Source organism: Simochromis diagramma, unplaced genomic scaffold (genome assembly GCF_900408965.1).
Source record: "Simochromis diagramma unplaced genomic scaffold, fSimDia1.1 OVJJ01000603.1, whole genome shotgun sequence".
NCBI classification, from domain to species: Eukaryota; Metazoa; Chordata; class Actinopteri; order Cichliformes; family Cichlidae; genus Simochromis; species Simochromis diagramma.
Genome location: NW_024387414.1, coordinates 8,876,716 through 8,892,028, shown reverse-complemented (window position 1 = coordinate 8,892,028; position 15,313 = coordinate 8,876,716). Strand labels below are relative to the sequence as shown.

Genomic DNA, 15,313 nt, shown 5'->3' with positions numbered 1-15,313 from the left:
AGTCAAATTTCCTGTCAAGGTGCATACTGTTGCGACATTTGCTTTTCTTCGCCTACAATCTCAAAAGATGTGCTGCACAGTACATCTGCTGAACACAGTGTCAGTGCGCTTGCATTAACCCTGGGAATTGGTTTTGTTATGTGTGAGCATGCAGGAGTTTGTGTATGCCTACGCAGAGAGATTCATCAAAAGTAGAGAGCTGCTTAAGAGGCCAGTGGGAATATCTGCACGTTGCAATTAGCATCAAGACATAATACCCCCACCCACTGGACAGCTGAATAAATGGTTAGCTGGAGTACACCACGCAGCAGAGGCAGTTGCATTTACCATTGTGTGCTGTACGATATCTTGGGACTATTATTACTGCTGATTATCTTGTTTTCACTGTTTTTTGTTTGTTTTTTTGTTTGTTATTGTCACCGGAGTTCTGCATTTTCCTTTCACTTTCTTGCTCTTCCTCTTTTCACCTATTCCCCTGGCCGTCTGTACACATTTTGTATATTGTTAGAAGAGAAGAATTTCTCATAATATACACCACGCTGTGTTTGTGAAATTGCATACAGTACTTAGATTCAAAACATTTGCACCCCCCCACACACCTACTTTACTTTTTGTACAAAGCAAGGAATTTATTTTCTCCTGCTTTCTTTTTGTCCTAAATCCACTGTGTTTTCTTTTCTAAGACGGAACTGCATCCTGGCAGATGAGATGGGCCTAGGGAAAACAATACAGTCCATCACTTTCCTAGAAGAAATCCATCGCGTTGGAATCCAAGCGCCCTTTCTCATAATTGCCCCACTCTCCACCATCACCAACTGGGAGCGGGAGTTCCGTACCTGGACCCACCTGAATGTCATCGTTTACCATGGAAGCATGGTCAGCAGGCAGATGCTCCAGCAGTATGAGATGTATTTCAGGGATGCACAGGTAAATGAATATATCAAGCGCAGAAAATAATAAATTTTAAAATGAGTACAACAGATTCAACACAAGAATTCACAATTATTGCTCTTGAGTACAGTAGTTCTTATTTTACAAGTACCAGTGTTATTCTGTCACACAATCAAGAGAATAATATAGAAAGGAGCCCTTTAAGAAGCTGAAATGTGCTATGTATTACTTGCATCCTTTCATATAGTTTTGGCCAATGTGTAGTAGGTACCGTAATATGATTGTATATCACCACGCTGGCTGTTTTTGGCTATGAGAAGACTTAAGGACCTATAAAGGAATCAGCTCTGGATGCACAGGGGTACTCCCAGCTTGTTTCTCTTACCAACCACATAGAGAAATGTAAGGATTTGGAGGTCTTTTAGTCATTTTAATATATATACCTAATTTTTCCTTTTTAAAGACAGGCAAGCAGAACTCAATTCTGCTGTGCCTACCTTTTAAGAGTGAAAGGCTGTGATTCACTTTGATTAAAGTAATCACAGTGCTTTTTAAAAAAACAGCAGCACTGTGTCAGTAACATGAAATCCTACGAGTAGTGTAATGATATGTTTCAAAGCAGGAGGCCTTCTTATAACAATAGGAGTCGGATATTGAAAAGCCAGGAAAACCGTGATTGTGTGTGCAACACAAACGCCAGATACCCTTTACAGTCCTATAGCTAGTGCAGCAACCTCATTTAACACCATGTTTTTCAAGGAAAACTCATCTGCCATAAGACAGGAACAAACAACAGTTCAAGCACAGTGGATTTCTGAGCTTGGTGCAAGTTGTTTGTAAGGTTTGTGTCAAGGCTGTGTTCAGAATCGCTTGAAAATGTATCACTTTGTAGCTGTATTGATTTTTGTCAGCCTGTATAAAATATAAATCTATAAACAGCTTGGGTTTGCTCAGAGAGAGATAGCGTTTCAACAAATATCTGGTTTATAATACTAAGATATGCATATACCGGTAGCAAGAATCCAAATAGGGCCCATGCCTGACAATATGTAGGCTGCTAGGTAGTTAGTGAGCCTTGAACAGAAGCTTTATGTGGTTGGCAGGCCATGTGATGTGTCACAGCAGGCAGTTAGGACCTTTTAGTATTCTGACGAACCGTAGGAGGAATCTAAGGCGAGAGGAGAACAGAGTGGAGCCGCCACCAGCCTGTCTCCCAGGCAGCCTGTGATGTCATAGCAGCCCCCACGGGGAGATCTCTGTCATCGCTGCTCAGGCATATCAGAGTGGCTGACTCCTCAACAGCAGCCTGTTGGCTGGCTGGCTGGCTGGCTGTGGGAGGGGGTTACTGGATAACTGAGTATCCCTTGAGGACTGTTGTCAAGGCAATGGATACAAATGGAGGGGCGGGGGAAAGCAACGCTTCCCCAGACAAACAAACAAATAAACAAATAATAAATACTCACTGGCAGGTGCTTGTGTACTGGATATGCTGTAGATAGCCTCCTAACCATAATGTATGTTTTTTGATGTTTGAGAAGTCTAAATAAAGGAAACCCTGTGTTTGCTGTCAACAGCTAAAGAGGTTGCAAATATGTAAGTTTCTAATGTCAACACAGAAAAGGACAAGCTGTGTCAGAAGAACTATGTACCTTTCATGTGCATCTGTTTATAGCACTTTTTCCAGTACATTTATTTTCAGATTCAGTGCTTGTGTAAATAGAAAACAACATTGTTTTAATCACATAACACATTGAGCATACTTCAGCTAATAAAATACGATATTTTAACTAAACGGATGAAATATGTACACTTCTCCCCTTTTTGTCTTCAGGGTCGTATCATACGTGGTGCCTACAGGTTTCAGGCTGTTATTACCACATTTGAGATGATTCTTGGAGGCTGTCCCGAACTCAATGCCATAGAGTGGCGCTGCGTTATTATTGATGAGGCCCATCGTCTCAAGAACAAGAACTGCAAGCTGCTAGAGGGATTCAAGCTCATGAACCTGGTAGATAAATCATGAGCTTAGAGAAAATTATTACACATTGTCCGAATTTTATTCAGAAATACCAATTGAAGCAATTTTCACTTCACATTTAAACTCTTGTCCTCTTCAAGGAACACAAGGTCCTGCTGACAGGTACTCCTCTCCAGAATACAGTGGAAGAGCTCTTCAGCCTGCTTCACTTTCTGGAGCCGGCACGCTTCCCTTCTGAAAACACCTTCATGCAGGAGTTTGGAGACCTTAAGACTGAAGAGCAGGTGAGCTTAGATATGTACACATTCTGTCTCAAGAGTTTTATTCTCCATGACACAAATACACCTTAGAGAAAAAGTGCATCAATGTGTGTTGTGTTGTTGTGCTTTTATGGCTCCACACAGCACCTTAATATTTGCAGAATCTAAAAGAGATCTTTCTTTTCAGTGTTGGTAATTTTTTTTATGAATGGGCAGCCAAATTTCAAACACACTGCTCATCAGTGAAGATACTGTTGAACTGGAGCCTATTCTAACTAGGGCACAGTCATAAAACACACACATCCAACACATGATGAATAATAACAATTGATAACAGGTATTACACTGCTCAGTGCTGGACTATTTGACAGTTTCGCATTTCCTGCTACATACTGCTGTTTGGCATTTCATTTTTAGTCAGTGTTACCAAAGAGGTGTTCAATGGAAGGCTGCTGAAAACATCTCAATGTCAGGAGTGTGGAAGTTGAAAAATTTGGAGCAGCCAGCGTTCAACACATGGAACTAAATTTAGAAATGTGTAATCCTTTTCATAGTAAAAGCTGCTGGTGCTGTTAGGAGACTTATTTTCTCCACACAGCATAACTGATATTAAATGAAGTCCTGCACAGGGTGTGTAATAAAAAAAGCACTTTGTAAAGCTGGCCCAGTCCTTGGAGTGTAATAGTATCTACACCGTGATGCTGCACTACAGCACAAATTCATGATTTGTGAGATGTAGGTCTTCATAAGATGAAGGAAAGAAATTACTAGACATACATATGAGATGGCCTAGATTATATCTCTTTGGCAAGCTACAATAATAATGATAATATGAAGAAGGTGACTCTGTAATATAAAATACTGTACTTGGATCAGCTTTACTCTTCAGCGACTTCTGCTTTAAGAGTGAACTTGTATGTGTTACTATGGTGGCGCTTAACACCAAATGATGCAAATAGTTTCCCCACTGTGGCATTTCTTAACAGTAGCTGGAAATGAAAATAATTTTGCAGTCAACTGCTGAGCTAACACCGAGTTACACTTCTAGCCAGTGATTATTTACATAATGTATGTTATCTACTTTTAGTGGTTCTTTGCATCACCCGCTATACTTGTGAAATACACATTTCCATGTGTAATGATACGTGTCTGTCTATGATATGGAACAGAAATTGAATTTCTTCATTTTTTGCTGCTCTGTAACTTTTAAAATACACTTATTAAATGCAATAAATCTAAATTTGGAAATGGAAATTTGATGACTTGGATAATACTGTTCGTTATAACCCAACACAGCTACAGTTGTATCCTTTTCAAACATACAATTTTTAGCCCCCAAACAAGTGCAGCATAGAAGCAGCTGCCAAAGGTGAGTTCAAACTGTCTCTGTGACCCACAGGTGCAAAAGCTTCAGGGTATCCTGAAGCCTATGATGCTGCGTCGTTTGAAAGAAGATGTGGAGAAGAAGTTGGCTCCGAAAGAGGAAACCATCATTGAAGTTGAGCTCACCAACATTCAGAAGAAATACTACCGTGCCATCCTAGAGAAGAATTTTTCTTTCCTGGCTAAAGGAGCTGGCCCGGCAAATATGCCCAACCTGGTCAACACTATGATGGAGCTAAGAAAGTGTTGCAACCACCCCTACCTAATCAAAGGTAGGACAGCGCTGAAAGCTTAAATAAAGAAGTTCTGTAATAACTGCAAACTAACAACTTTTGTTCTCACCTTCTAGAGCTAACAGCCAAATTTAGCAAATTTAAATTCTTTCTTTAATCTGCTTTTTTATGGTACACAAGTACCATTGTTTCTCATATAATTATGCTCTTATATATCAGTCATTGAATTGAAATCAGGCTTTAAATAAAATAATTAACTTTGACAATACTGCGTCACTTTTTTTTTAATGCGCCCATGTCTTTGCTATGACAGGAGCAGAGGAAAAGATCCTAGAAGACTTCAGGGAAGTGCACAGCCCTACTGCCCTAGACTTTCACCTGCAGGCTATGGTGCAGTCTGCTGGGAAACTCGTCCTCATTGACAAATTGCTGCCTAAAATGAAGGCAGGAGGGCACAAGGTGCTCATCTTCTCCCAAATGGTCCGCTGTCTGGACATCTTGGAAGACTACCTCATTCAGAGAAGGTAACAGGATGTAACTAGACAAACTGTAGTCCTGCAGTTCAAATGTGATATCGCCCTTACTCGCTTACCTTTGACCTCGTTCTATCCAGTCTGATAGTAAGGAAGCACCATATCTGTTGTACACAACCAAACAAGGTTTTAGTTGTACACTTAATAGTAGTTTTAAATGTTCCTTTCTACCTGCATTGTTTAAATTTCTAATTTCCTTTATGTTCAAAGAGATGTCAAATTATCACACCAAACTGCCAGGCACTTTACACGACAGCCTGCTATTTTAATCTTCTCTTTAGCATTTTTAACTTGATAATGTCTCAGTTCCATCACAGGGTTTTAGGTTTAAATTTCAGAGTGCAATACACGGAACTATTTCAATCAGTATACGTGATTTTTTTTTTTTTCTCTTTCATCAAAGATATAAAGCTAATGTGTACAAACTAAGTTCCAGCTAAAACCCTTCACTGCCCTGTTCTAGCTCTTCCTTTCTCTTTCTCTTCTTTCTTTCTGCTGGCTGCCCACCAGAAGCTAGAACAAACCTGAAGCTATTGTAAACATGTGAGGTGCTGTGCAACACAGACCTCAGACAGGGTTCAGCAGTAGGTTACAAAAGCCCTCAGGGCTCCATCACATTAGACAAGTGGGAGATTCTGAGGTTTCTCTTGAGTGGAAGTGGATAACCCCAGGAAGAGCAAGGGGTAGGATTGTAGGAGGGGATGATTGTGGACTCGAGGATGAAAGAGCATACTCACCTCTTGTAGAAATAGTTTTATATTTCTCGGGTTAAGAAAAAGGGAATACAAAACAAGAATACTTGATAGTGTGAAGACCATAAGTACTGTGGTCTTGTTTTGAGTATGGATAAATTAATATAGCTGTCAAAGAATAACGCCCACATTTTGAACATACCGAGGTGTTTGATTAGATAAGCACTATACCTGGATCCCATGTACAAGAACTCAGAATAAACGATTTAAAAAGGTATTGTACAAACATTCATCATATTTATTTCATTTATGTTGCAGGTATCTGTACGAGCGTATTGATGGACGGGTTCGTGGAAATCTGCGACAGGCTGCCATCGACCGCTTCAGTAAGCCTGACTCAGATCGCTTTGTTTTCCTTCTGTGTACAAGAGCTGGTGGGCTGGGAATCAACCTCACAGCAGCAGACACCTGCATCATCTTCGACTCTGACTGGAACCCACAAAACGACCTGCAGGTAGGACTCAGCAGTGGGTTCAGCGAAATGCTGTAGACTTTGTTTTATTGCTGTTTCGAGAAAGTGGCATACTAACAGTTATCTGAGATCTGCTCGTGCAATTAATAGGCAGCAAAACTAGCCACCATGGGAAGTGCATTACACTGTGTCTAGTCAAAAGTACATGTTGTGAATGCTCAGTCATTCCACAAACAACTTACATGTTATTTGTTGAATCTCATTTTAATGAGTCATTTAAGAAGAGCTGTCTGTCAAATCAATGTGTAGATATTAAAACAAATTATATGCTCGGTGCAGTTTCCTCAGTTTTTGTATACTTTACAGGCCCAGGCTCGCTGCCATCGCATCGGTCAGAACAAGGCAGTGAAGGTGTACCGTTTGATCACCAGGAACTCATATGAGCGAGAAATGTTTGATCGCGCCAGCCTCAAGTTGGGTTTGGATAAAGCAGTGTTGCAGAGCATGAGTGGCCGAGATAACAGCCTGGGAGGAGGCACTGGGGGAGGGGTAAGTTTGAGAATTGTCCATACGATCTGGAATAGAAATGAGTAGTTAAATCTTGAAATCTTGTGAATTAGAAACCATCTTGCAGAATTACACGAGCCCCAGCGCCAATGACTAATGCCTCATACGGGGAGATGCAAATAAATTATAATAACACGTTTTTTGTTTTTTGATCGAAGTGTTCTGTTTATTGTTAACGAACAGTACACCGTCCACTCTCTTCTCCAGCTTTGCCATCTTAAACTCTGAAAAGCTGGATATGAAACAAGTTAATGATCTCCTGAAAATTATTACATTTATAAAAGACAAGAGATCAATGCTGCATTTCTTTCAGCTGCCATTCCAGTAACATAAAAGTTGACATACATACCCGGGATACTGAATTACATTAGGAGGACACTGTAGCAAATGTGAAATGACACTAAGCCAATTTTTTCTTGTCAAGCCAACAAAAAAATCAAAACTAAAACGTGAAGGTCACTCTTAAAATTTCCACTTGAAGTGTAACCGATCCTGTTAGACTCTAATCTGTTTGTGAGGGAGTGTGTCAACACTGTGAGGTGTGTAGGTGGATGCTTAGCTGCAGTTTGTGTCCCCTGGGAGTTATATGAACTGTAAGGAGGATGTATTAGCAGTTTTCTACATCTGGTCTGACTGAACATATCTGCATACTAAACAAATGCCGGGGTTGGATATATAGCTGCTAATTTTGTCATTTTAATAATTCGACACGCTTTTTGTCGCTCTATCTGTGTGCCTGCATTTAGTGTGCTATTTCTGTCAACTGGAGATTTGATCAACTCATGCATTATGTAGTGCCATTCCTCCTGTGGTTCCATTTCACACCTGAAGTCTATTTTGTAATCTGTGAACTATTATCATGTAATTATAACCGTGTTATAGTTTCATGACTTTAATATGATTTTTTTTTTTTCTTTACCTTACAGGCTGTGCAGCAGCAGCTGTCCAAAAAGGCGATTGAAGATCTGTTGCGACGTGGGGCCTACGGGGCAATCATGGATGAGGAGGATGAAGGGGCCAAATTCTGTGAGGAGGACATTGACCAGATCCTGCAGCGCAGGACAAAGACCATTACCATTGAGTCTGAGGGACGAGGATCCACTTTTGCCAAGGTAAAAAACAAGAAATCTGATAAATAGAACTCGTTAAGTACAAATGATTTAACATCAGCTTTATCGCCTTTTGTGTACATGAGTGTGGAGATTGCATATCGCTGGCTTTTTAAAATTCTCAACCTGTGCCAATTCCTGACTCAGGCATACGGGGAAAAACAAATATGATTATAACTTAATGTGATTCTGATGTCTGCTTTCAGGCCAGTTTTGTAGCATCTGGAAACCGTACAGACATCTCCCTGGATGACCCTAATTTCTGGGACAAGTGGGCCAAAAAGGCTGACATTGATATGGATATGGTCAATGGCAGAGTGAGTACCAGACTAAAATGGATACAATATCCACAGAAATGGATAATTGGAATGTGACATACACAGGACATCTATTCCCTTTTAACTGCATAAAAGACATAAAGTCCATGAAATTTTTTCCCCCTCTACAGAACAGCCTGGTCATTGACACTCCTCGTGTCAGAAAGCAGACAAGGCCCTTTAGTGCCACCAAGGATGAGCTAGCAGAGCTTTCAGAGGGCGAGAGTGACGGCGATGAGACCAAACCTAAGCTCAGACGAAACTACGATCGCCTGAACAGCTATGGCCGCACAGAGTGCTTCAGAGTAGAGAAGAACTTGCTTGTCTACGGGTAAGATACATTTAATAAATTTAACCTAATACTAACTATTAAATAACATAGCTGGTATTTGGAAGGACTCACCTGAATTTTTGTCAACAAAGAGGCTCCTGAAAAATCTGTAATAGATTGAATTAAACATCCTATTATCTCCACTTGAATTTGTCCATTCACATACAAACAAACAAGACCATCAGGATTATAAATTACAGCAATATGCATTTTTGCTTTAACACTAAAAAACGTTATCCAAACTGTACATAGAGTCTGCTTCCATACTCTAATGAGTATTCCTAAGTGTGGCATTCCCATTCTGTTTCCAGATGGGGTCGTTGGAAGGATATCCTCAACCATGGCCGTTTTAAGAAGCAGTTGACTGAGTGGGATGTGGAGTCCATCTGCCGGGCCTTGTTGGCCTACTGCCTGGTCCATTATCGTGGAGATGACAAAATCAAAAGCTTCATGTGGGACCTCATAGCCCCTACCGAGGATGGACGCACAAAGGAGTTGCAGAATCACTTAGGTGAGTCTCAGCAATTCAAGCCGACATTTACTGACTTTATTACAATCAGTAAGTAATAAGAATTAATTTGAACCACAACACTTACTTTTTTTATTTTACTAGGCTTGTCTGCCCCAGTTCCTCGGGGGAGAAAGGGTAAAAAGATGAAGACCCAGTCTAGTTCTTTTGACATCCACAAGGCTGAGTGGCTCAGGAAGCACAACCCTGAGCATATGCTTCAGGACGATGGCTATAAGAAGCACCTGAAACACCACTGCAACAAGTAAGTATTCACTTATGGCACTTTTCATCCAATTTGAGTTTCATCAATTAAGACAAATAATGTTCCAAATGACCACAATATAGAGGTTCTATATTGCTATTTCAAAAGCATTATAAGATAAAAGAGAGTATGCATTTAACTGGCTTATAGTGGAGATGGGGACTAATTGTCTATTGCTGTGTTGTTTAGTCTCCGGTGCATGAGAAAGAGGTGTGTGAGTGCTGATGTAAAACTTTAAGCTATTATAGAAACTGGCAGGTGGTGATTATTCTCTTTTAACAAAGATGATCTCGAGTTATTTTTCGTGTAATGAAGCCTAAGTGTATGAAAATACAGTTTGCACATGGCTCAAATTTTAACCGCGGCACCTTCAAGCAACAATAATTAGGAAGCACTAAAACATGTATTGGAGCTGACAGTCCGCTGATTGATTAACAGACTTCACGTTGAGACTAGCTGATAAGAATCTTCATGAGGCTTCAGCCCATCTAATGGCTGTCATAGATCTCTCTTATTTACAGAGGGGGGAATAGCGCTATAAAACGCAGAGCTTGTGTCCATTGGGCTTTGGATGCAGAGCACTGAAGCTTCCATAGAAAGTTCTCCATTGTTTCCTTTTCCAGTATTGCTGAATCCAGGGATTGTCTGATATGTGACACGCCGGGCAATTGGGGACATGCAGCTAGCAGGGTTTGCTGACTTGTGCGTTTTCCCTCTGAGGACCTGGAATGTGACTGGTGGGGTGGGGGTGTGCACTGGCTTCTTAACAGACCCACAAATGTAGGACACAGCTCTTGCACAGCAATGGTTGCTATAGGAAGAAGGGGTAAATTACTGTAGACTGTTTGCTAAAAGACTTGAAAAGTTTAAAGCATCAACAGGTTATGAAACTGGGTCATAGTGGGTGATAACGATGTGAACATCTTGGACCTTACTGAATAAAACGCAGTAGGTTTTTTTCCCCCCTTTTTACTGCATGCTGAATAATATAATTATGAAAATATACTTATACTATGCAGGTTTAAGAAGGCATTTTATGGTCATTGCGTGTTTTGGATGAGAATATTATCTATGATGAAGAATCTCTCTGTTACGCTGATGGTGTTTTCTATGTACAGCCCATTGGAGATTTTTTGCATGCCACTCATGTCAGACATACTTGGGTTATTTGTTTTTGAAAGACTGTGTTTGACTGTGCTGAGATCCTCTGCAGCCTCTCTGAGTGAACCACATCTCTCACACACAAACACAAATGCAACTAACAGAGGCTTGGAAAAGGGGTGCTGACAGGCAGAGGAAGCAGCAGCTGCTCCTGGGCGGGTCCAGTCACACAGGAATATGGAGGGTGGAGGACGGAGGGAGGAGGACGTTCAGCTCTAATTTACCAGAGCCACAAGTCCAGGCCGGTCAACACAGACATCCATCACTCCTACAGACGGACAGACTCTGGAGCCCTCCGGTTGTTCATGGTCGTGTCAGTAAATGAAAGAAGGATTTTGGGCTCATTTATAACAATATTTAGCCTAGTTATACCAGAAGAAAGATGGAATGCCTGACATGATGTATTTGTGAGCAGCAGCCCACAGTTTTTTCAGTGCTCTTGATAAAAAAGCTGTGCTGAAAAGAAGCCTTGGCAGGAGAAGCAATGGATCCATATGATGATGTATGAATATAGTGGTATAAGTGATGAGAAAAAGTGGTCACAAATACAAGGAAGCAGACTAGCCTGCCAACAATGGTACTAACAGAGATGTGACCTAAAAAAATCATTTTAGGATTTTTCAAAATTCATTCATTTATTTATTTATTTTTGTCCTTGAAACCTTAGAGCCAAAATTGGCCAACAGGCATCATGATGTGTTCTTACAGAATGACTAGACCGTAGGTCTTCGTCACCAAGAAAATCTCAAGGCTTGCTAGACGCTACAGCTCTGGTACACCAGCACATCGGTTCCCAGCACTTCACTGTCTGCGCTCAAAGCCTGCTGCCTGTAATGTGCGATCATGCATCACAGAGCTAATGTCTCCCCTGTGAGTCAGCCTCCTCTCTACCTTGTCAGCCTCGACTTCCCAGCCTTCATCTACTGCCAGTACAACCACATGACAACTGGAGAGAGACGCTTGTCTGTTCATTCAGTCCTCAGAGCCGAGCTGTGGATGTGCTCATGACTCCCTTGTGACGTCTATACAATAATGTCACTTTAAGTGATACAATAATTCATAGTTAATTGATCAGGGTTGGCACATATGCCGGTCTCTTCAGAAGAGTTGTGTAGAGTCTCCTGCTCCGTCAAAGGCCAGTACAGTGGAGTATTTATAGCTGTACTTTGCTCTTAGTACACTTAAAGATGAGAGATTATAGGCATAAATTGATGAATGTGACTAAATGTATAAGTGAAAATGAAATGAGTATACAATACAGTCTGTAGTCTGACCACACAGTTAATTGCATTCTGCCCAACAAATTGGTGAGTCTGTGTGCGTATGTCTGTGTATTGTGTATTACTTCTGCTTGCTCAGCAGGGCTGAGTGGTCAGGGCTTTGTTCTGACCAGTGGGTTTTCTCTCTGCAGGGTGCTGCTCAGGGTCAGAATGCTCTACTACCTGAAACAAGAGGTGATAGGAAGCCAGGCCCAGAAGGTGCTAGATGGCGTGGACTCCAGGTGAGCTTGACTTTTACCTAGTCTGATGTCAACTTGGGTTGTTTGCACTGAGAATTAAAACCGTTTATCACTAAGATGAGTTTTTCCTGCAACTCTTATTGCTTGGGTCTCCATTAGAATTTATTTTTGGCAAAGACTATACTATACTCTTCCTAGGACATAACTCATCTGTTTATACTTAGCAGTAGACAGCTTTTAAACCTCTATGCAGCATTTTTATAATTGTACACTACTCGCAATCTCACTGTACAGAAAAGACCAATGCTTCCTCTGCCTTAATACAACAGTAAATGCCTTGATAGAGATGTTAAATGACAACTCTGGTTAAAGGGTTAAAGGCGTTGCCACAGACTTCTCTCCTGGAGTGGTGTCATTAGCCTATGGTATCAACCTGTTGAGGGAACAAATGATCAGCCAAATTCATTAGAAGGTTGCAGAGCTCCACCTGCTGGTGAAAGACGGGACTTATTTATTTTCTGCTCAAGAACAAGATGGTTCAACTACAGTGCTTTTGCATCTTTGACGTGGCCAGATTCAACACTAAATTCACTATAGCAACCTTATTTGTATTTAAGGTATAATGCCACATTGTGATCTTTTCAAAAACATGCCAACTGCCATGAACATGAAATGACTATTTACATTTTACAAATAGCTTTGTATGGATTAACAATAAAAGACGTTTGTATTGAAGCAAATAGATGTAGAAGGGTTGTGGTTTTTTTTGTTTTTTTTAAAGTTGTTTAATCAAGTTGATACCAGCTGCTTTTTAAAAATGCATCAAGAAGTATCTTATGAAAAACGGTCACAGCTATCAGCAAGTATATTGAAATGTATAAACATCACTCCCCATAATACCCGTCTAAAGCTGTGCGTCTTCTTGTCCTCTACAGTGAAGTAAAGATCTGGGTTCCAGAGCCTGACAATTCAGAGCTTCCAGCCCTGTGGTGGGATGCAATCTCTGACAAGTGTCTTCTGCTGGGTGTCTTTAAGCATGGTAACACAGTTTTTCTACTAATGTGACTTGCTTGGGGGGGGGGGGTCTTTTATTTTTTTGTTTGTTTGTTTGTTTGTTTTAAAACTTCAGTGCAAAAAATGTAATTCTGGATTTTAAGTTCCAACTAAAAGTTAGCTTTTAAGTTAAGCTTTTTCCGTGATGATAGTGGTGAGTTTGGTGAAAAGGAAAAGTCAGTATTTTTTATTTAAAGTACCATCAGTGGAAACCTGCTAAACTATTTTTGGTTGGTGGGAAATGAACCAGCTTGTCTACTTCATATCTGTTTCCATGCATTATCCTTAACTAATTTTGGTGTTTACTTATCCTCCTGTGCTTTCCCAGGTTATGAGAAGTACAACACTATTCGTGGAGACCCTACCCTGTGTTTCCTAGAGCGTGTGGGAAAACCAGATGAGAAGGCCATCGCTGCTGAACAGAGAAACAATGATTTCATGGATGGGTGAGTACACGACACCCACCTGAACTGTTAAAATACTTTGTCTTTTACTTTAATTTGATTAGGCTGGTCCAGATATCTTTTAATCTGTCATCTGCAAAAAAAAACAACAAAACACAAACTTTCTCTATGTGGATAGGGATGTGGATGATCCAGAATACAAGCCGGCTCCAGCACTGTTAAAGGACGACATGGAGGTAAGGTCACAAAACTCAAAGGTGAATGTTGCTATTTGATATTTATTCCCCAAAATTTTATTCTGTTCATGTGGATGTAGCGTTTTTCTGTTCAGCTGAACAGAATCAACTTTTTAGGATTTCCTTACCTGGATGATTGAGCATGCATCAAGATATTTGATACTTCATTTGACTTGTTGGGGTTGTCAGTTCTCCGGTATTCTTCTTTAAACATAAATTCTTCTCATTCAGGACGACGCCTCTTCTCCTGGAGACTTGGTTATCACTGACAGTGCTGGAGGTAAGTATTAGATGCTTGTAATTCACAGCAAATTATCATGATTACAAGCACAGGCCTCCCACGGGCAGGAGAAATCTAGAGATTTCAAGTGGTAAATTGAATAAAAATATTAGAAATAATGCCACTCTTTTTGCTGTTTATTTAATTCAGATCCTGTTCCAGTGACAGAAAGTGAAAGTGCCTACTGGCCCTCCCCCTCAGTGCTGACAGCCAGGCTGAGACGTCTGATAACAGCTTCTCAGCGCTACACCAAGAGCCGCCAGATCCTACACATCCACCAGACTCAGTCTCAGTCCTCCCAGCAGACTATGGTGCTGTCTGCTCCACTTTGCCCGCTACCCCCCACTCTCAACGACACCCTCAACCCCAAGATGGCTGCCAAGATTGAACGGCAACAAAGGTTAGAACACAGATTATATCAGTGATGGCTGAAAAAGAAGCAATTCAATATTCATATGCTCTCGTAAAAGCAGAATATTATGTGTCGGGGGATGGGCAGTGTGGGAACCCATTACCCAATCTGCTGACATAGCCTCCCAGAGCAACAGGCAATTTTCTAGGATTTCAAATGGGCCAATGGATATTCATTTTCAGTTTTAAAAATAGTAAAAATAGCAAATACAAATCAAGATTGTTAACGATAGCCATCAGTTATCTGATGCACTTTTTCAAATTCCATTCTTAGTATCGCAGTTTCAAACATGACTGGTCAATAGTATGCCAACCACAGACATCAGAAATCTTTTTTTTTTTTTTTTTAAGAGAGAGCGTATGTTTAACTAATATAATTTAAATTTATTTTCCACTTTCAACAGATGGACCAGACGAGAAGAGGCTGACTTTTATCGCGTTGTCTCTACTTTTGGTGTCGTTTTTGACCCAAACCTCGGGCGGTTTGATTGGACCAAGTTCAGGGCTATGGCTCGGCTGCACAAGAAGACTGATGAGAGCCTGCAGAAATACCTTTGTGCTTTTACTGCCATGTGCCGACGTGTGTGTCGCCTGCCACCTAAAGAGGGAGGTCAGATACTCATTTTCCTTATTTGCAGACATGTATGCAGATCACAATGTCATATATTATGGTCCAGTCACACCTATATCTGAAGGGAAGATCCTTCAGATTATTTTCAACAGTTAGTGTCTCTAAGCCATTTGATCTCATCAAGAAAATCCATTTAGTT

General features: G+C 40.7%; 1 protein-coding gene across 7 annotated transcripts in view; it reads left to right on the top strand.

The window, feature by feature from the left end:
* chd9 (chromodomain helicase DNA binding protein 9) overlaps positions 1-15,313 on the top strand; it is a 70,237-nt gene that overhangs the window by 47,864 nt on the left and 7,060 nt on the right. For all 7 annotated transcript variants that reach the window (XM_040011706.1, XM_040011704.1, XM_040011705.1 and 4 more), the window contains 19 exons: positions 684-927; positions 2,723-2,899; positions 3,010-3,153; positions 4,529-4,784; positions 5,059-5,269; positions 6,289-6,484; positions 6,809-6,991; positions 7,936-8,121; positions 8,325-8,435; positions 8,567-8,766; positions 9,078-9,277; positions 9,380-9,539; positions 12,112-12,201; positions 13,095-13,198; positions 13,541-13,658; positions 13,795-13,852; positions 14,084-14,132; positions 14,283-14,532; positions 14,948-15,153. In XM_040011706.1, coding sequence (XP_039867640.1) covers positions 684-927; positions 2,723-2,899; positions 3,010-3,153; positions 4,529-4,784; positions 5,059-5,269; positions 6,289-6,484; positions 6,809-6,991; positions 7,936-8,121; positions 8,325-8,435; positions 8,567-8,766; positions 9,078-9,277; positions 9,380-9,539; positions 12,112-12,201; positions 13,095-13,198; positions 13,541-13,658; positions 13,795-13,852; positions 14,084-14,132; positions 14,283-14,532; positions 14,948-15,153 — 3,143 coding nt within the window. The remainder of the gene's footprint in view (positions 1-683; positions 928-2,722; positions 2,900-3,009; positions 3,154-4,528; positions 4,785-5,058; positions 5,270-6,288; positions 6,485-6,808; positions 6,992-7,935; positions 8,122-8,324; positions 8,436-8,566; positions 8,767-9,077; positions 9,278-9,379; positions 9,540-12,111; positions 12,202-13,094; positions 13,199-13,540; positions 13,659-13,794; positions 13,853-14,083; positions 14,133-14,282; positions 14,533-14,947; positions 15,154-15,313) is intronic.